The following is a 22467-nucleotide window of genomic DNA, read 5'->3' on the forward strand; positions in this document are numbered from 1 at the left end:
ACTATGACATTCAAAGAAGGAGGAATAAAAAGATTATCCTCAACTTCAATTCAATTACAATAGTCATCATGTACACTTAGTACGAATCCAATAAATTGCAGTAATTCAATACTGTCTTCAATTTATAGTTTCATAACTGCAACTTCAACATTAATGGCAATAACAATAAACACAACATAAAATACAATACTTTCTAGTTGTTTTGTTTCTTCTAGCTTTAGTAACAGATCATGAAATTGAGGTTCATATAATATTCACCCATAGCAAAACAAACAGCATGAACAGCTGAGAACAGATTAACACATCAAACAGTCACCAGTTATTTCCCTAGCAGAAGGTTTTACTAATTCAACATCATGAAACAGACAAGGACACTGAAAATGAAAATTACAAAATATTGTACTTTCTGCACTTGTATTTATCAATTTTGTGAGAGAGAACAAATATCATTTCACACAATCCTGACAAACAACCAGATTAATTAATAAATCAAAATTAATGCTTAGTTTCACAAAAAGTTTTGTAAACAGAAAAGCAACAGTGACTAAATGAGGAATATACACAAACTTTCAGAACAAAGTATTGCATATTCTTCTGAATAATTTAAGCCTTTTTTAAAAAATCAGAACAATTTTATATAGTTAACTGACTAACAAACTGGCCTTTAGCCAATCTGAATGCTGGCTGAAAGCTTATTGGACCTGTCGTCCTGTTTTTATTGGTTGCTAAGCAAAGCAATACGTGGCTATCCTATGTTGCTAAGTAAATGTGTGAGTAACGACATCTTTACATAACCCTGCTACACAGGAATAACGACAAATTAAGTTGTGACAAAATGCCAAGTCTAATATAGAAATTTAATGATATTCACGCATCATTTTTCACAGATTTAACAGAAGTATTGATACTGCCCCCAGTGCTTCTATATCTCACTAATCCTGGTGGCCACATCTAAAGCAAGTGTTATGATGAGGATACAATTTGATAATTTTTTCCTTTTTTTCTAAGGCTTGGTATGAGTTCAGTTTTATAGTGCCTTTAGCATTTTCATTATTCTTGTTTTTAATTCAGATTGATGACAACTGACCTTTTTGTTACATCTTTAGATAAACAGACTGACTTCTATTTTCTGGGCATGTTGTGGCTTCAGTCACTAAGTAGCCAACACTGAAATTAATCATTATTGTAAAAAAAATACAAACAGCAAGAACCCTATGGTTTAAGAAAAAAAGTAAATAAATATTACATTAGTAGAACAGAAAACAAAAATATACTGAGGGAAAAATGCTATTGAAATAACATTGTCAATGTTGAGCTCTTTCTTTGAACAGAGACAGCACAGTGGTGCAGCTGGCAGTATTGCTGCCTGTTACAGAAAGGTGTCAGAGTCAGTGTGCAAAGGCAGTGTGCGGTCATACAGGGAGAGATTGTCTTGTGATACCCTGTGGGACATTGGTATGTAGAATACACCAAGGACTAGGTCTCTTGCCATAGGCTCATCTGTTGCAGCTGCCCAGGAGAGGAGACACCAGAGGTGCTGTGGCATGGCATCCATGCTAGATTGGGGGCAGCCACTCCCACTGGCGCTATCTTCAAGAGTTTATTCGCTCAGTGGAAGACAAGACGAATTGTGTGCATGCGTTTTTTTGCAGACTACTGAGGGTTTGGGTTGTTCTTCCTGATAATCATCCATGCACCACTGATTTCAGGACATGTCACTCAGGGACTTGGGCTATATTGCATTTTTTGTGTGACTATGTTTACTACTATCTAATATGTGCCTTACACTGTGTATTACTGTTGGTATTGTGTTTTGCACCTTGGCCCTGGAGGCATATTGTTTCATGTGGCTGTATTCATATATATTCACATATGGTTGAATGATCATTGAACTTAAATAATGACCTTTAGGGTGATATGTATGGTGTTTGCAAGCTTTCCCTGTGATTGTGTGGGTTTCGCTAGGTGCTCCAGTTTTCTCTCACTTCCCAAAGATACAAGGGTGGATAGGTTAATGTACTGTAAATTGTGTATGGGGTAGAATTTGGGGAGTGGGAGTCAATGGAAAGGCAGGGAGAATAAAATTGGATTTGTGTAGGATCAGTGTGAGTGGGTGATTCATGGACTCAGTGGGTTTGTTGCTATGCTGCGTCTCTCAATGGATTCTCTGACTGTCATATAGGATAACTGGTTGAATGGTGCTACAGCAACAACCTTTCACTTAACATCAGCAAAACTGAAGAGCCGACTTCAGGAAGGAAGGAAAGAAGGGAAGAAGGGAAGAAGGGAAGAAGGGAAGGGAAGGGAAGGGAAGGGAAGGGAAGGGAAGGGAAGGGAAGGGAAGGGAAGGGAAGGGAAGGGAAGGGAAGGGAAGGGAAGGGAGGAAGGGAGGAAGGAAGGGAGGAAGGAAGGAAGGAAGGAAGGAAGGAAGGAAGGAAGGAAGGAAGGAAGGAAGGAAGGAAGGAAGGAAGGAAGGAAGGAAGGAAGGAAGGAAGGAAAGAAGAAGGAAAGAAGGAGGAAAGAAGGAAAGAAGGAAAGAAGAAGTAAAGAAGGAAAGAAGAAGGAAAGAAGGAAAGAAGAAGGAAAGAAGGAAAGAAAGAAAGACTGGATATCGGAAGATCCCCACATGTTCCATGGAGTTCATAACAGCTTTAATATGTATATTTATTTCTTTCCCCATGCATAAATGTACTTGTGCACATGACAACAAACTCAACTTTAACTCTATGATAGTACACAGATACAAAATTTATACACGATGGAAAACTGCAACTTAAAAAATATGAATTAAAATGTGTTTGTATATTATAGGAGTAACATCCAAATATCCAGCAAAATCTACCAGTATAGCACCAAGTCCCAGGCGTGCCAATTTAACAGCCTTACTAAAGTATGATACAGTGGAAGGTATAAACAGAAAAATTGCAAGAGTTAAGGCATTAAAAGAACATGTGGAAGATCTGGGAGATAAAAAATGTTTTGGATATAAATAGAAGAATGAAAGTGGCAGATTATAGCAAATTATGGTTTAGTTTTTGTTTTTTTCCTCTAATAGTCATCTTCTCCTGGAGTAAGTAGTATAGAACTATTAACAATGAATAATGGCAATAGTAAGTAAATTAAAGTTGAACAGCACAATTGGGTTTCTTTTCAATTACAATCCAATTCTCCTGCAAATTTACGACTAAAATGACAGGTAATGCCAACATTACAAAACCAAATAAAAGTGTGTAACCAAAAGCTTGATAAGGGATATTGTTTTTCCAGTTCATTGAACACAAACTCCAAAGCAGGCCGATTCAACTGGATTGAATAACTAATTCTGTAGAAAGATGACTGGATGAGAAGCTTCCAGAGAAACACCCATTTTCCCCAGAAGAGATGAGAGTGAAGATCATCAGATACCATAAGAGATAATTTAAGAAACAGAAAATGTCACAGAAACAAGCAAGATTTAAAAAATCGGATTAAAATGACCAAAAAAAAGCATGCCTAGTCGTTAGTCCAATGTTACATAACAAGCATTAATAATAAAACTTAAGGACAGTGTGTTAATTAGAAGAAAAAGATGCAAAACAAATGACAGAAACATGGTTGCATATTCGGCACAATTAACAATTACATGCTCAAGAATAAAATTTATTTTCAAAGAAAAAATTTAAATACTGACAGTGGTCAGAAAGGACAATAAAAGAAATAGAATTTACATTTACAGAAACAAAGGAAAGAAAGTGATTATTCAGCTTTCTCTCTAGTGTACTATACATTTTTGGAAAAACGGAAACAATTAGTCAACATACAGAATGAATAAAAATGTGTAATATTGTTGGGGAATTTTTAACAATTCCTAAATAAACAACAAATAGAAATGAAAAAGTGGAGGACTTTTTTTTTAAGATTATATGCATATTTAGCAAAATGTAAAATGTTCAATAACAAAAACTGCAAGACAAACCAATGGGCATCAATCTGGTGCAGATATTATGAAAGATTAAGTGATCACAGCGCCAGGTACAAGTTAAGTAAGATTTACACAAAGAATATTTTAAAAATATTCCAGAGAATGAAAACATTAAAAAGATAAAACGCTGACAGTAAGAAAAACAATCAGTGTAAGCAAAAGAAATTAAGAGATCAGAGAAATCTATCTCACTGAAAACAAATAGAGCCATAGAGTCATAGAAAAGTACATCACAGAAACAGGACCTTTGACCCATCCAGTCTGTGCTGAACCATTCAAACTGTCTACTCCAATCAAACTGCACCCGGACCATAACTCTCCATACCCATCATCAATATACCTATCCAAACTTCCCTTAAGCTTTGAAATTGAACTCGCATGCACCACTTACATTGGCAGCTTAGTCTACTCTCTCAGCACCCTACAAGTGAAGAAGTCTCCCCTCATGTTCCCCTTAAACTTCTCACCTTTCACCATTAACCCATGACCTCTAGTTGTAGTCCTGCCCAACCTCAGTGGTAAAAGCCTGCTTGCATTTAACCTATTAACTGTTACTCTTTCAACTGTATTTACATCTTTCTTGCAGGTAGGTGACCAAAAGTGCACATAATATTTCCAAAGTTCCAGTTTAAGATGGTGCTAGTGAAGTTGGGTGACAGCTTACTGTCAAAAAGGCAAGAAATATGACGAAAAACATTGTTAATAACACCATTTATGAGATAAATTGTGGTGAACTATCACAGCAAGCAATGAAGAAGCAAGCAAAGGCGAAGTGGATGTGCTGCGCTGGTGCGTTGCAAAATTGGAACTTAACGTGTTTGAAAAGGTTTCAGAGTCTAAGCTGGGGATAGAGGGAGTGACCTTCAACTCTCTGAGGCAGAGCGCTCTGTCCTCAGTAAGGGCCTCACCTTTGTCCCCCTTCGCCCACACCTCAGCGAATTCCGCATACGCCATGATGCCGAACTCTTCTTCTGCCAGCTCCGTCTCTGAGCTTACTTCTTTGACAAGGACTCTCCTACCCCCACCGATGACCCCTTCTCCCATCTTTAACCCTCCTCCTCTTCATGGACACCCCGCTCTGGTCTTCTGCCTGCTTTGGATCTCTTTATTGCTAATTGCCGACGGGACATCAACCGTCTCGACTTCACCACACCCTGTTCCAATTCCAACCTCACTCCTTCCAAACGCTCTGCTCTCCGCTCCCAATGCATCAATCCCAACCTCACTATAAAACCCGCTGACAAGGGAGGAGCTGTTGTTGTCTGGCGTACTGACCTCTACCTGGCCGAGGCACAGCGACAACTCTCTGATACCTCCTCTTATATACCCCTTGATCATGACCCCACTAAGGAGCACCAGGCCACTGTCTCCTATACCATCACCAACCTTATCAGCTCTGGGGATCTCCCATCCACTGCCACCAACCTCATAGTTCCCACACCCCGCACTTCCCGATTCTACCTCCTACCCAAGATCCACAAACCTGCTTGTCCAGGTAGACCTATTGTCTCAGCTTGCTCCTGCCCCACCGAACTCATTTCTGCATACCTTGACATTGTCTTAACACCCCCTTGTTCAATCTCTTCCCACCTATGTTCGTGACACATCTCACACTTTGAATTTTTTCAATGATTTTAAGTTCCCTGGCCCCCACCGCCTTATTTTCACTATGGACTTCCAGTCCCTATATACCTCCATCCCCCACCAGGAAGGTCTCAAAGCTCTTCGCTTCTTTTTGGATTCTAGACCTAACCAATTCCCCTCTACCACCACTCTCCTCCATCTAGCGGAATTAGTTCTTACTCTTAATAATTTCTCCTTTGGCTCCTCCCACTTCCTCCAAACCAAAGGTGTAGCCATGGGCACCCGCATGAGTCCCAGTTATGCCTGCCTTTTTGTTGACTTTGTGGAACAGTCCATGTTCCAAGTTTATACGGGTATTTGTCCCCCTCTTTTCCTTTGCTACATCGACAACTGCATTGGCGCTACCTCCTGCACGTATGCTGAGCTCACTGACTTCATTAACTTTGCCTCCAACTTTCACCCTGCCCTCAAATTTACTTGGTCCATTTCTGACACCTCCCTCCCCTTTCTTGATCTTTCTGTCTCCATCTCTGGAGACGGCTTATCTACTGATATCTACCATAAGCCTACAGACTCTCACAGCCACCTGAACTATTCCTCTTCCCACCGTCTCTTGCAAAAATACTATCCCTTTCTCACAATTCTTCTGTCTCCGCCACATCTGCTCTCAGGATGAGGCTTTACATTCCAGGACGAAGGAGAGGTCTTCCTTTTTTAAACAAAGGGGCTTCCCTTCTTCCACCATCAACTCTGCTCTCAAACGCATCTCTCTCATTTCCCGCATATCTGCCCTAACCCCATCCACCCGCCACCCCACTCAGGATAGGGTTCCCCTTGTCCTCACCTACCACCCCACCAGCCTCCAGGTCCAACGTATAATTCTCCGTAAATTCTGCCACCTCCAACAGGATCCCACTACCAAGCACATCTTTCCCTCCCCCCCCCCCCTTTCTGCTTTCCGCAGGGATTGCTCCCTACGCGACTCCCTTGTCCACTCATCCCCCCATCCCTTCCCACCGATCTCCCTCCTGGCACTTATCCTTGTAAACAGGCTACACCTGCCCTTACACTTCCTCCCTCACCACCATTCAGGGCCCCAGACAATCCTTCCAGGTGAGGCGACACTTCACCTGTGAGTCGGCTGGTGTGGTCTACTGCGTTCGGTGCTCCCGGTGTGACCTTTTATATATTGGTGACACCCGACGCAGACAGGGAGACCGTTTCGCTGAACACCTACGCTTGGTCCGCCAGAGAAAGCAGGATCTCCCAGTGGCCACACATTTTAATTCCACGTCCCATTCCCATTCTGATATGTCTATCCATGGCCTCATCTACTGTCAAGATGAAGCCACACTCAGGTTGGAGGAACAACACCTTATATACTGGCTGGGTAGCCTCCAACCTGATGGCATGAACATTGACTTCTCTAACTTGCGTTAATGCCCCTCCTCCCCTTCTTACCCCATCCCTGACATATTTAGTTGTTTGTTTTTTTCTCTCTCTCTGCCCATCACTCTGCCTGTTCTCCATCTCCCTCTGGTGCTCCCCTTCCCATTTCTTTCTCTCTAGGCCTCCCATCCCATGATCCTTTCCCTTCTCCAGCTCAGTATCACTTTTGCCAATCACCTTTCCAGCTCTTAGATTCATCCCACATTCTCTGGTCTTCTCCTATCATTTCGCATTTCCCCCTCCTACTTTCAAATCTCTTAGTATCTTTCCTTTCAGTTAGTCCTGACGAAGGGTCTCGGCCCAAAACGTCAACAGCGCTTTTCCCTATAGATGCAGCCTGGCCTGCTGTGTTCCACCAGCATTTTGTATGTGGAGTTGGAGTGAGTGATTGATTTGTAGAGGGGACATGGAGGAGGAGTTTTGATACCTGTCGACCAAATTCAGAAGCAAGGTTGGATCACTCTTAGAACTGAGCCAATCTGAAAAGATCGAAAACTGTTTTGGGCTGGGAAGCGAGGTCTTGGCCCAGAGCTTATCACTGTGGCAAGGCATGAATCCTAATGTGAGGCATGACCTGGGGTTTGGACACTTTAAACATCAGCCTAAATAGATTGAAAAGGCAGGGTGTTGAGACTGGAGGCGAATGAAGGTCAGGCAGATTCCGCTTGCTCTTTCACAGTTCATTTCTCTCTCCATAGAGCTGAGGCTGTGAGACTGTTCCAGCTACTACGTGCTTCGTATCTGTGAGCTTCACGGTAACTTGTCCTGCTGTATGATGAACTTGAGACCGAGGCTATGAGCATACTCCGGCTCCGGGTCTATGGACTCCATTTGGTTAAGAATGCTGATGTTTGCTTCTATTGTTTGCATGATTTGTGTTTTCTCCCCCTCTTTCTCAGCACATTGGGTGTTGTGTTTTTTTAAAGTTGGGTTCTTTCAGGTTTCTTGCTTTGTGGCTGCCTGTAAGCAGATGAATCTCGAGGTTGTAATACCTTGATAATAAATGTACTTTAGAACTTTGAAACTGAGCCTCACCAATGTCTTATACAATTCGACATAACATTTCAACTCCTGTACTCAATACTTTGATTTATGAAGGACTATGTGTCAAAAGCTTTCTTCACAACCCTATCTACCTATGCTATCACTTTCAATGAATTATGGACCTGTATTCACAGACCCCTTGGCTCTACCACACTCCTCAGTGCCTTACCATTCACTTTGTAAGACCTACCCTGGTTGGTCCTACAGAAGTGCAATACCTTGCATGTGTCTGCATTAAATTCCATCTGCGATTTCACATCCCATTCCTCCAGCTGGTCCTGAACCCAATGAGGGACCTTGTCAAATGCTTTGTTAAAGTCCATGAAGACGACATCCACTACCCTGCCTTCATCAACTTTCCTGATAACTTCCTCAAAAAACTCTAAGAGGAAGAATAAGAGGAACTATCCAGAAAAAAAATAGTAAGTCAACTTTGTTGAATTATTGAAAATTTAACAGAAAAATAAGTGACAAGGAATTTGCAATAGGCTCAATATTCACGACCATCCAGGAAGTACTTGATAGTGTTCCACATTGGAAGCTTAGAATGCAAAAGCCGGGATGTGTAGAGACAGCTGCTTTTAGCAGACAGAAAATTAGTACCATAAGGAAAATTAGCACTTTCTTTGACTGGATAAGAAATGGAAATAGATTTTACACATATTTCGTAAGCAATACTTATACTCACATTCTGTCAGAGGAAGAAGTACTGCTACTGAGTCAAGGCTCTGTTGACCAGTTGAGATAAGATGAGCTCTTGACTTCACTATCTACCATGTTAGGATTTTGCACTTTATTGTTTACCTGCACTGCACTTCCTCTGTAGCCGTAACACTTTATTTTGTATTCTGTTACTGTTTCACCTCTTTCTACTTGACCTTTAGCAACAGTATGTAAAACAAGGTTTTCACTGTCTCTCTGGGGTACAAGTAACAATAATAAACCAATTTCATACAGAACATGGAAATAAAGCAGCTCAGATTTTACATTTACCTTATTTATCCAGAACACCATGGCATCTTCCAGATCATATGGTAATTCCTTTGAGGCACTAAACGTGGAAAACCGCTTTACAGATGCCACTACCTTTTCAATGCTGATCATCTCAACTGTGTAGGCCATCATCAGAGCATCAATCAAAGCCATGTGAGCATTCTGTAATGTCAGAAATATTCGATTAGTATATGGTTAAAGAATTAGAAAACCTTACTTTTCAGTTGCTAATAAAACTGGTATTCTCTGCAAACCGAAATGGAATAATCTGTACTTCAAATTAATGTACATTACTTTAAATTTTAAAGGACAATTTCTGATACTTGAAATGGTTGTTGCTCTAATTAAACATATCTGCTGTATAGGGTCAGTATCAATATTGCCAGTTTCCCTATTTGGACATCAGAACTTTACTAGGTTGTATTGTTCATAACATTACTGATATAGACAATGAATTGTTTACAACAGTAGCTACATAAACTACAAGAAAAAGCAGACATAGAAGTTCAACATATATCGAAAGTACAGAAAATATACAGTAGTAGCTCCTCACACAAAGACATGATGAACTTGAGATTTACTGTTTACATATTAAGAGAACTTTGATGACAAAAGCACTGTCCTAGATATTTATAAAAAGTATGTTTTACTACCCATTCATTCTCACTGAACTTTATCAACTACGTTTTGCTTTCCTTTAAGCAGATAGCTCAACCCTCAAAATACAGTGTCTGTTATTTGTCCACCCACTTTCCACAGTCCACTCTTGATTATCCATGACATTAACTTGCTTTTCTTCTCAAAAATAAAACCTCCTGTGCATTCCCATTAATTTCTATTTTTGGTTTGAATTTGGTGCAGTTTTTCTTATTTAGAAAAAAAACAAAATACTGGAAAAAAAATTCAGCAGGCCTGTTCCCCAAGGATTGCAAAACAGTGTTTACCTATTCAGGCTATGATCTTTCAGCAGATGTAGGAAGAATTAGAGATAGTGTGTGTGTAACATTCCAGAGAAGCAGTAAGGGGTGCAGTAAAGAGATCTGTGATAGGGGGGCAATTAGGAAAGAACGCATGGCATAGATGTTGGCAATCCCTACAAAAAGAAATGGTAATGATATGTCTGGAGCATATGCAAATACAACAGAATCATGAATTCTGGAACATCATGAGAGCAAAAGAATTTTGGAGCTATGGGTACCAAAACTGAAATAGCCAATGACCTCAAATTTTTTGAATTCAAATCAAATGTTCAAGTTCGTGCTGAGACTTGTTGGAACTTTTCAGCAAAGCAATATTAAAGGTCAGACTGAGAGCCAGATGTAAGATTGAAGATTAAAATGATGGACAACTCAATACTATAAGCATCACCCTTACTGACTTAAAGGTTTTTCACAAAGAGGTCACCTAATCTGCATTTCGTTTTCCGAGTGTAAACAAGTTCATTGTATTCTAATTGTACATATATACAGCCAAACTAAACAACATTCCTCCAAACCATGTTGCACCGACACAACATACATCACACACAGCACAAACAAAATATTATCCAATTTAATAAAATAAAATTCATAAATGCATGTGTAAAGTGCAGCACCAGTAAACAGCTGGCTGTCCTAGTGCCAAGCGCTCAGAGATATCAGGATATTCATAAGTCTCCCAGCCTAAGGGATGAAGGTGTTACCCAGTCTGGCAGTCCTAGTCCTGAAGTTTCTGTACCTCCTTTCTGATGATAGTGGGTCAAAAAAAAAATATGGTATGAGTGGTAGGGATTCTAACACTCCAGTTAAATGTCACAAAAGAGGGGTACGGAGACCCTAATAATCTGCTCAGTGGTTTTTACTGTCCTCTGTAGGGCCTTGTAGTCAGATGGTGGTCCTGTAGAAAGTTATTAGAATGGGGGCGGGGAGCCTTGCACAAAATGTAAACACTGCTGTGCCTTCTTGACTAATGAGGTGTTCTGGGTCCACATTAGATCGTTCATTATGTACATGCTCAGCAAATTTGTGCTCTTCATTCTCTCCATGACAGAGTGCTTGATGTGCAATGGAGAGTGGTCGATCTGTATCTTCTTGAAGTCCATAATCATCTTTTGACTTGTCTGCGTTGAGACTCAGGTGGTTGTTCTCGCACCACTTGACATACCTCTCTACCTCCTTTCCGTATGCCGGCTCATTATTGTTGCTGTTGAGGTCAACCACTACAGTATTATCAGCGAACTTGATGCAGATTGGTCATGAGTCACCAACGTGAATGGCAGCAGGATGACTGCATAACCCTGAGGGGGCACAGGTGCTCAGCTTGATAAAGCTCAAGATGTTGCTGCCAACTCTGACTGACAAGTCCAAACTCCAGTTACAGAGAGGGGTGTACAGTACTGAGGACAGTTTACCCATCAGCTTTGGGGAATGATCGTGTTAAACAATGAGCAAAAGTCAACAAACAACATCCTGGAGTATGAGGTTTCATTTTCTAGGTAGAACGGGATAGAGTTGAGCAATGGCATCATTTCTGGATTAGTTTCAGTGGTACGTGAACTGGAAAGGGTCCAAACAACTGGACAGTGGGATTTTTTACAATCCATTACCAGCCACTCAGAGCACTTCATGACTGTTGAAGTCAGTGTCGCTGAACAGTAGTCATTCAAGCCTGTTATTGTTACTCTCTTGGGCACCCGGGTTCCTTAAGGTTGCATTGCTAGGGGTGGTAGTGGGGATGAGCTCCCTTTACCTATCAAATGCTGCCAATAGCATGCATTTCAAATAACATCTGACAACCAAGTCCAGCTCCTGGCCTTCACGTATGGCTTAGCTTCTAAGCCTGGTGGAACAGCTTTTACTATTAGAAAGGAAAAAGAGTTACTGGCTTCTTAAAACCAGTTGTTTCAGGCAGGGGCTCGTGTGCTGTGGTTGGAAGATCTCAAATCTTCACTGCCTTCACGGGGAAGGTTTTGGGAGTAAACCCACGAGGAAAATTCCAGAGTTGGAGTCCCTTAGGCAGACCTACATTAAGTTCAACGCTGACTGGCAACACACACAAACACACATTTTGTGTGTGTTGCTTGGATTTCCAGCATCTGCAGATTTTCTTGTTTGTTGCTGACTGGCAACTCCTGCGACCCACTGGTGCCAAAATCTATCAGTCTCTGCCATTCCACATCATACTGCCCAGCTTGCATATCATGCACACAACTACGACCCAAACCAACGGAGGGCCTAAGGCACTGGAATGATGGTGGCTGCCTTGAAGGCCAAAGGGATACTGGATTGTCTGAGGGATATTAAAGATGTCCATTAAGAACTCTGTTAATTGGGCCACAGAGTACCTTGGCACCTGAACAGGTTATGTTGTTCGGACCTGCAGCCTTGCATGAGTTTACCCTCACAAAATGCTGGTGGAATGCAGCAGGCCAGGTGGCATCTATAGGAAGAAGTACAGTCGACGTTTTGGGATGAGACCCTTCATCAGGTGTCCTGAAACATCGACTGTACTTCTTCCTATAGATGCTCCCTGGTCTGCTGCGTTCCACCAGCATTTTGTGTGTGTTGCTTGAAGTTCCAGCATCTGCAGATTTCCTCGTGTATGGGTTTACCCTGGCCAGACACCGCCTCAACTCAGCTGCGGCCAAACAGGGTGCCTGCTTCTCAGGAAAAGGGGGCTTTCCTTGATGTCATATCTTTTAATTGGTCAAATTGTGGATAGAAATCATTGGCTCTAAATGCAGTGTAACAAATGTGACGCAGTAGAATTAAGTGTTCTTGGGTCACTGATTAGTGGTATAGGAGGACAGCAAAATTTGTGTGGTGTCCTTCTTTTCATCCAACATATCATCTGAGCAAAATAGTTTTTTAAAAATCAGATATAGTTCATAACAATTTTAAAGTATCATCACCAAAAACATTTTGCATAAACTACGATGAACTGAATCACAGATGAGAAAGTAAATCCGTTAAATTACCTCATTATCACTGTCAAATTCCAGGTATGTGCCAAATGTAATGCACCACCAAAGCTCTGCATTAGCTTTTTCCAATATTAACACACCCAAAGGAAATGCTGATCACAGTTAAATGGAATATGTGAAAGGCTTATTCATCACTCTGCTTTTCTCTGATTCCAAATCACTTTATTGATGAACTGCAAGGAAACTTACAGCATCAATACAAGGTTTTCTTAATTGTGCAAACTTTGCAGAGCTTCCTGAATTAGATTATTTACAGCAAATGCTGGTATTATCACTGAAGCTGGACAAAGGCCCACCCTTAATACAATCATTTCTTTAATCCATAATACATAAATCATTATTTCAGACTGGAGTAGAATAGTTTCTTCTTCAGCCAAGTATCTTCAAACTAGCATGCTGATGGACAGAGATAAAGAAAGAGCTTTCAGAATTTTTTTGCTAATGGGCTGAATCTTGTCAGTATTTACATAACAACCATCATTTAATCAAATTACAGGAGTCCTACGTTTTTCAAACGTTCGCTTTACGTCAACTCGCTGTTACCAAAGACCTACATTAGTTACCTGTTTTCGCTAACAGAAGGCATTTTCACTGTTAAGAGAAAAGGTAGCGTGCGCTGAGCCAACTAGCTACTCCCCTGGAACTGCATTCTAGCCGGCATTGCTTAAGCACATGCCTGTGAGCATCTGTGCTCTATGTAGATTTATTTTGTGCATCCGTTAGCAAGATGAGTTCTAAGGTATCGGAAAAACCTAAAAGAGCACGTAAGGGTGTTACACTTGGCGTAAAACTAGACATAATAAAGAGCTTCGATCGTGGTGAATGAAGTAAGGATATAGTGAATTTGGCTAAGGGTTTGTGGAAGTTGACGAAGATGATGTTGAAGAGGTTTTGGCATCCCGTAACCAAGAACTGACAGATGAAGAGCTGATGAAGAGGAAAGGATAACAATTGAAGCTGAACGCAGGTTTGCAGGATGGTTTGAGTGCTTACAAAGAACTGTATGATAGAAAAATGTGCGAGGCTAAGCAGTCAAGCATACTGTCGTTTTTCAAGCCTTCCACATCAGCCACAGCAGACGACGAAACTCGATCTTTGACATTGAGGCAGACAGACATAGAAGGTGACCAGCCTGCCCTGATGAAAACAAACGATGATGAGATGACACCCCAGTGTCCCATCACCCAACCTCCGAAGACTCAGCCTAACACACCACCATCAGTGTCCTCACTGCGTTCCCAATTCCAGTAAGTGAAACCACACTGGGCGTACATTATTTCTACTTTATATAGGCTGTGTATTTTTAAGTGTTATTCAGTAGCTTCACAGCTTAAAGGTTACTGGAAAAAGTGCTTCTGCCAGGAGCGCTTGCGCCGAGTGTTTTTGCTGCGAGTGCTGCTGAGAGCGCTTGCGTGAAATTTTCACTGCGGTGGACAGTGCTGCAATAATTGTAGAAAAGTATTCCTACATAATATAGGCTGTGTATTTATCAGATCATTCCTGCTTTTACTATATGTTACCGTTATTTTAGGTTTTATGTGTTATTTGGCAGGTTACTTTTTGGGTCTGCGAACGCTCACAAATTTTCCCCATATAAATAAATGGTAATTGCTTCTTCACTTTACAACATTCTGGCTTACGAACTGTTTTATAGGACTCTCTCTCTACGAATAGTGGGGGAAACCTGTACTGCAAGACTCAAGTCTAAACTCCAACACTGCAGTGAAATGTGGAACTCTGAATTAAATGAGGCATTTCATCTCACAAATCTATCAGTATGCTGCAATGCTGGAGTATGGAGTATAACTATAGAAAAGTAAACTTGGAGATCTAAGAACATACACTGGAATTTTGCTCACAGTTTCAATCTGAACCAGAATCCATAAGCCCATTTCGCTTCAAAAGTTTTATAGTTATAAGGAAGAAAATCAATACCTATGGTAATATTAACAGCATCCAGACAAGTCCTGACTGCAAAGATGCTAAGGCTCGGCTCTTTCATCCATTAAAAGATTTCCCAAAGTTTTATAGATGGAGTTGTACCATGTGACCTGAAAATAAGGTGGAAATTTCCAGTACAATGCAGGCCAACTGCATTCTTGGCCTTCTAGATCCAAACCAATGCTGTGCAATGGGGAATTTAGGTGGGGACTGGAGACAGATGACCCCACTCAGCACAAGCTATGATTATTTTCAGGGCCAGAACATTAATGGCATGCAAATGAATGCAATAATGGAACTCTAATAAAAAGTGACATGAAAAATTGAGGAAATTAAAACATTATTGAAATTTTACAAGAATGACAACATGTGAGGAGTAAAGAATGTAAACCATAAACATAAAATAATCCTAACAGAACTTCAGTGAAATTAGTTAGTAATTTAATTCTGGACCCTCTATAAACTAACTAAACTGGTTTAGTGTATCAACAATATTGCAAAATACAGTAACTTAGTACTCAAAACTTCAGTGAAGCCAGAACACATAACAAGGGCCCTGGTTAAGGGAGCATGGGAAATGGGACCCTGGGAGTAGAATGAGAGCATGATAAACATTATGTTGAAAGCCAAATACCAATTCACTGGGATTTCCAAATAGGCAGATGGAGATTATCAGGGCTTTATACTCATTTGCTTTTTTAAAAAAAACAGGAAATAATCTTATTGAAAACACTTCAGTGAGATCACACCTGGACAAGTGCATGCAGCCTTGGCTTGGTCTTCTTATCCAAGATGTATTTACCATAGCAGGAGTGCAATTAAGATTTTCTAGCCTGAAACTATAGGATAGCCCTGCCAGGCAAAACTGGGTCAACGAGACCAATATGTATTAGAGTTTAGAAGAATAAAAGGAGATTTCACTGAATTATATAAAATTCTGCATGTACTCATTGGAGTTAAGAGCATACATATATTGTTTTGCATAAGACACAAGTAGTAATACATGTCCACATCACAGTGATTGTGTTTTAAAAATTGATACTCCGGATGTAGAAAGGATTGGAGCAGTGGGCAGGGATTCAGATTTCTGGACTGGGACCTCTTTTGGGGCAGGTGTAAAAAGGACGGGTTGCACTTGAATCCGAGGGGGATATCCTGGCAGGGAGGTTTGCTAAGGCTACTGGGGAGAGTTTAAACTAGAATTACTGGGGAGTGGGAACCGAACTGAAGAGAGAGAGGAAGGGGCAGCTGGTTCACATATAGAGAAGGCTTGGAGACAGTGCAAGAGGGAGGATAGGCAGGTGATAGAGAAGGGATACATTCAGACCAATGGTTTGAGATGTGTCTATTTTAATGCAAGAAGCATCATGAGCAAAGTGGATGTGAGCTTAGAGCGTGGATCACTACTTGGATGTGGGTGGAAGTTAGAAACAGGAAGGGGTCAATAACGCTACTGGGTGTTTTTTTAATAGACCACCCAATAGTAACAGGGACATCGAGGAGCAGATAGGGAGACAGATTCTGGAAAGGTGAAATAATAACAGGGTTCTCATGGTGGGAGATTTTAGTTTCCCAAATATTGATTGGCATCTCCCTAGAGCAAGGGGTTTATCTGTCTGTTAGGTGTGTTCAGGAAGGTTTCCTGACACAACATGTAGATAAGCCTACTTGATCTAGTATTGGGAAATGAACCTGGTCAGGTCTCTCTGTTGGAGAGCATTTTGGAGATAGTGATCACAATTCTATTTCCTTTACCATAGCACTTGAGAGGGATAGGAACAGACAAGTTAGGAAAGCGTTTACTTGGACTAAGGGTAAACATGAAGCTATCAGGCAGGAACTTGAAAGCATAAAATGGGAACAGATATTCTCAGGAAAAAGTACGGTAGAAATACGGCAAATGTTCAGGGGATATTTGCGTGGCGTTTTGCACAGGTACGTTCCAATGAGACAGGGAAAGGATGGTAGAGTACAGGAACTGTGGTGTACAAAGGCTGTTGAAAATCTAGTCAAGAAGTAAAGAAAAGCTTACACAAGGTTCAAAGAACTAGGTACTGATGGAAATCTAGAAGATTATAAGGTTAGCAGGAAGGAGCTTAAGAATGAAATTAGGAGAGCCAGAAGGGGCCATGAGAAGGCCTTGGAAAGCAGGATTAAAGAAAACCCCAAGGCATTCTACAAGTATGTGAAGAACAAGAGGATAAGACATGAAAGAATAGTACCAATCAAGTATGACAGTGGAAAAGTGTGTATGCAACCAGAGGACATAGCTGAGGTACTTAATGAATACTTTGCTTCAGTATTCATCATGGAAAAGGATCTTGGTGATGTAGAGATGACTTACAGTGGACTGAAAAGCTTGAGTATATGGACATTAAGAAAGAGGATATGCTGGAGCTTTTAGAAAGCATCAAGTTGGATAAGTCTCTGGGACTGGATGAGATGTACCCCAGGCTACTGTGGGAGGCGAGGGAGCAGATTGCTGAGCCTCTGGCAATGATCTTCGCATCATGAATGGGGACGGGAGAGATTCCAGAGGACTGGAGGGTTGCAGATATTGTTCCTTTATTCAAGAAAGGGAGTAGAGATAGCCCAGGAAATTATAGAATAGTGAGTCTTACTTCAGTGGTTGCTAAGTTGATGGAAAAGATCCTGAAGCTGAACAGGCCCTGAGAGACTGCTTCGGTACTACTAACTGGGATGTACTGCAAGGGGGGCTCTGTGGGGGCGTTGAGGAGGTCACTGAATGCACAACAGACTATATTAACTTTTGTGTGGATGCCGTTGTCCCTGTTAGAACTGTTCGTTGCTATCCCAATAATAAGCCCTGGATCACTAGTCACATCAAAGGCCTCCTAAACCAGAAGAAGAGGGCCTTTAAAGATGGTGATCAGTTGGAGCTTAAAAGAGTTCAGAAGGAACTCAGAGTACAGATAAGGGGGGCAAAGGAGCAGTATAGGAGGAAGCTAGAACAAAAGCTGCAGAAAAAAAGCATGAAGGAGGTGTGGGATGGGATGAAGATCATCACCGGATGCGGTGCAAAGCGGGGGGCGAACATAAGTGGAGATGTGGAGAAAGCGAACCAGCTGAACAACTTCTTCAACAGGTTTGACAGCTCAATCTCATCCTCACCGCAGAAATCCACACCAGGCTTACTTCCCTCACAGGAAAATAGCCACTCACAGGAGACCTTGCCCACGCCCAGGATTACGGCTGCACAGGTGGAAGGTCAACTGAGGAAGATCTGTACCAGCAAGGCGGCTGGACCGGATGGAGTTTCCCCACGATTACTGAGGGCCTGTGCGACTGAGCTGGGAGAACCACTACAGCGTATCTTCAACATGAGCCTGGAGCAGAGAAGAGTACCCAGACAGTGGAAAACATCCTGTATTGTCCCGGTACCGAAGAAACCACAACCAAAGGAGTTGAATGACTTCAGACCTGTTGCCTTGACGTCGCACGTGATGAAGACCATGGAGCGGCTGATAATACAGAATCTGAGGCCACAAACCAGGCATGCCCAGGATCCTCTTCAGCTTGCGTATAAGGAGAAGGTGGGAGTGGAGGATGCTATCACGTATTTGCTGCACAAATCACTCTCTCACCTAGATGGGGTCAGTTGTGCTGTGAGGATTACATTCCTTGACTTCTCTAGTGCCTTTAACACCATCCAGCCCAAGATCTTAAGGCACAAACTAACGGAGATGGGAGTAGACTCTCACATGGTGGATTGGATAGTGGACTACTTGACAGATAGACCTCAGTATGTGCGGTTGGGAGACTGTAGGTCTGACACGGTGGTCAGCAGCACAGGAGCGCCGCAGGGAACTGTACTCTCTCCGGTCCTGTTCACCCTGTACACATCAGACTTCCAATATAACTCGGAGTCCTGCCATGTGCAGAAGTTCGCTGATGACACGGCCATAGTGGGGTGTGTCAGGAATGGACAGGAGGAGGAGTATAGGAAACTGATACAGGACTTTGTGATATGGTGCAACTCAAACTACCTGCGTCTCAATATCACCAAGACCAAGGAGATGGTGGTGGACTTTAGGAGATCTAGGCCTCATATGGAGCCAGTGATCATTAATGGAGAATGTGTGGAGCAGGTTAAGACCTACAAGTATCTGGGAGTACAGTTAGACGAGAAGCTAGACTGGACTGCCAACACAGATGCCTTGTGCAGGAAGGCACAGAGTCGACTGTACTTCCTTAGAAGGTTGGCGTCATTCAATGTCTGTAGTGAGATGCTGAAGATGTTCTATAGGTCAGTTGTGGAGAGCGCCCTCTTCTTTGTGGTGGCGTGTTGGGGAGGAAGCATTAAGAAGAGGGACGCTTCACGTCTTAATAAGCTGGTAAGGAAGGCGGGCTCTGTCGTGGGCAAAGTACTGGAGAGTTTAACATCGGTAGCTGAGCGAAGGGCGCTGAGTAGGCTACGGTCAATTATGGATAACTCTGAACATCCTCTACATAGCACCATCCAGAGACAGAGAAGCAGTTTCAGCGACAGGTTACTATCGATGCAATGCTCCTCAGACAGGATGAAGAGGTCAATACTCCCCAATGCCATTAGGCTTTACAATTCTACCGCCAGGACTTAAGAACTTTTTAAAAGCTATTATTAATGCTTTTTGAGATAGTGATTTAGATGCATATCATATTTTTTACTGAGTTAAGTATTGTATGTAATTAGTTTTGCTACAACAAGTGTATGGGACATTGGAAAAAAGTTGAATTTCCCCATGGGGATGAATAAAGTATCTATCTATCTATCTATCTGAGAGGCAGGATTTCTGAACATTTGGAGAGGCATTATATGATTAGGAATAGTCAGTATGGCTTTGACAAAGACAGGTCGTGCCTTATGAGCCTAATTGAATTTTGTGAGGATGTGACTAAACACATTGATGAAGGTGGAGCAGTAGGTGTAGTGTATATGGATTTCAGCAAGGCATTTGATAAGGTACCCCATGCAAGGCTTATTGAGAAAGTAAGAAAGCATCCAAGGGGACCTTGCTTTGTGGATCCAGAATTGGCTTGCCCACAGAAGGCAAAGAGTGGTTGTAGATGTGTCATATTCTGCATGGAGGTCAGTGACCAGTGGCGTGCCTCAGAAATCTGCTCTGGGACCCTTTCCCTTCGTAATTTTTATAAATGACCTGGATGAGGAAGTGAAGGGATGGGTTAGTAAATTTGCTGATGACACAAAGTTTGAGGGTGTTGTGGATAGCGTGGAGGGTTGTCAGAGGTTACAGAGGGACATCAATAGGAAGCAAAACTGGGCTGAGAAGTGGCAGATGGAGTTAACCCAGATAAGTGAGAGGTGGTTCATTTTGGTAGGTCAAATATGATGACAGAATATACCATTAATGGCAAGACTCTTGGCAGTGTGGAGGATCAGAGGGATCCATAGGACACTCAAAGCTGCTACGCAGGTTGACTCTGTGATTAAGAAGGCATATGGTGCATTGGCTTTCATCAACAGTGGGATTGAGTTTAAGAGCTGAGAGGTAATGTTACAGCTATATAGGACCCTGGTCAGACCCCACTTGGAGTTCTGGTCATCTCACTACAGGAAGGATGTGGAAATCATAGAAGGGGTGCAAAGGAGATTTACGAGGATGTTGCCTGATTTGGGGAGCATGCTTACAAGAACAGGTTGAGTGAATATGGCCTTTTCTCCTTGGAGCGATGGAGGATGAGAGGTGACCTGATAGAGGTGTATAAGATGACGAGAGACATTGATTGTGTAGATAGTCAGAAGCTTTTTCTCAGGGCTGAAATGGCTATCATAAGAGGCACAGTTTTAAGGTGCTTGGAAGTATGTATAGAGGAGATGTCAGGGAATGGTGAGTGCATGTAATAGGCTGCTGGTAATGGTGGTGGAAGCAGATACGATAGGGTCTTTTAAGCGACTCCTGGATAGGTACATGGAGCTTAGAAAAATAGAGGACTATGGGTAACTAGGTAATTGCTAAAGTAAGTACATGTTCCGCACAGCATTGTGGGCCGAAGGGCCTGTATTGTGCTGTAGTTTTTTTTATGTTCTATGGAAGGACATTTCCCTTAGCTCAGGTTAGAAGCAAGAATATAGAGCAAGACATTAGGACTGTGATAGGAAATACTTTCACTCTTATCAATAGTGGGAGGGAAATTAGTGGAAAAAAATCTTCGGGGCAAGAATTATCTAAATTTGCAACAGTTGAGTTTGACAGGGATAGTTGGTGCAAATTTGTGTTGGGAGATCAGACTAATTTCAGCGAGTTATCTTTGAAGAGGGAACTTGGGTAAAGCCCGACCCACCATTGAGCCCATCTACAGGGTGCGCTGCCGCAGGAAAGCAGCATCATCAAGGACCCCCACCATCCAAGCCTTACTCCCTTCTTGCTGCTTTCATTAGGAAAAAGGCAAAGAGCCTCAGGTCTCACACCGCTCGGTTCAGGAACAACCATCAGGCTCCTGAACCCAAGGGGATAACTACACTCATCTCAACAATGAATTGATTCCACAACCAATGGACTCACTTTCAAGGATTCTACAACTCATTTTCTTGATTTTTTTTTGTATTTGCACATTGGTTGTTTGACTGTCTTTGCTGTTTGCGGTTTTTCCATTGATTCTATTGTACTTACATTAAATGTCCATAAGAAAATCCCAGAGTAGTATATGTTGACATGTATGTACTTTGAACTTTGAAATATACTTTTGATGTGCAATTGATGTGGTTTACATGGACTTCAGCAAGGCCTTCGACAAGGTCCCAAATACAGGATTTGTTAAAAAGGTTAGAACCAGAGATCAAAAGCAAGTTGGTATATTGGATCTAAAATTGCAAATATGAGAAAAGGCTGCAGTTGTTGGAAGTCCAAGCAATACACACTAAATGCTGGAGAAACTCAGCAGCCCAGGCAGCATCTTGCAAAAGAGTAGAGTCAATGTTTTGGGCTGAAACCCTTCGCAGGACTAAAATGGTTTGGTAGTAGGAGACAAAGAACAATGGTGAAAGATTACATTTGTGATTGGAACCCTTTGACCAGCAAATTGGTACAGGGAATTTGTTATCTATGTTAATACTAAGATATCAATTCAGAAAGTATGAATGACAAGTTTGCAGATGACACAAAAATTAGCAATGTTGTTGACAGTGAGCAGGCTTGCACCAAAGAATGATATCGATCAGATGGCAAATTGGGCAGAGCAATGACAATGGAATTTAATCCTGAAAATTTTGGGGGAGGGGGAAAGAAAGGATAAATGAGAGTAGCACCCAAGTGATCAAAGGCAGGGTTTAAGTAGTAGGGATTATTGAGGAACCAAGGGACCTTGGCGAGCAAGTACAAAAATTCCTTAAAATCATAACACAGATACATGAGGCGGTAAAGGAAGCAGATGGGACGCTTGTCCTCATTATCTAAGGCATAAAGGCTGTTTTATACTTGTGCGTATGGGCTAAGTTGTAGCCCTGATTTTCACTCCTGCATAGGCTCCACGCCGTAGCGAGCATGCATTGGTGTACGCCAAAACTCTAGTTGGT

At 41.8% G+C, this 22467-nt stretch overlaps 1 protein-coding gene across 3 annotated transcripts in view; it reads right to left on the reverse strand.

Moving 5' to 3' along the window:
* Nucleotides 1–22467, reverse strand: part of camsap1b (calmodulin regulated spectrin-associated protein 1b) — a 138707-nt gene that overhangs the window by 58084 nt on the left and 58156 nt on the right. For all 3 annotated transcript variants that reach the window (XM_073052849.1, XM_073052848.1, XM_073052847.1), the window contains exon 3: nt 9032–9193. In XM_073052849.1, the coding sequence (XP_072908950.1) occupies nt 9032–9193 (162 nt within the window). The remainder of the gene's footprint in view (nt 1–9031; nt 9194–22467) is intronic.

This window comes from Hemitrygon akajei, chromosome 7 (genome assembly GCF_048418815.1).
Source record: "Hemitrygon akajei chromosome 7, sHemAka1.3, whole genome shotgun sequence".
In the NCBI taxonomy this organism is placed as follows: Eukaryota; Metazoa; Chordata; class Chondrichthyes; order Myliobatiformes; family Dasyatidae; genus Hemitrygon; species Hemitrygon akajei.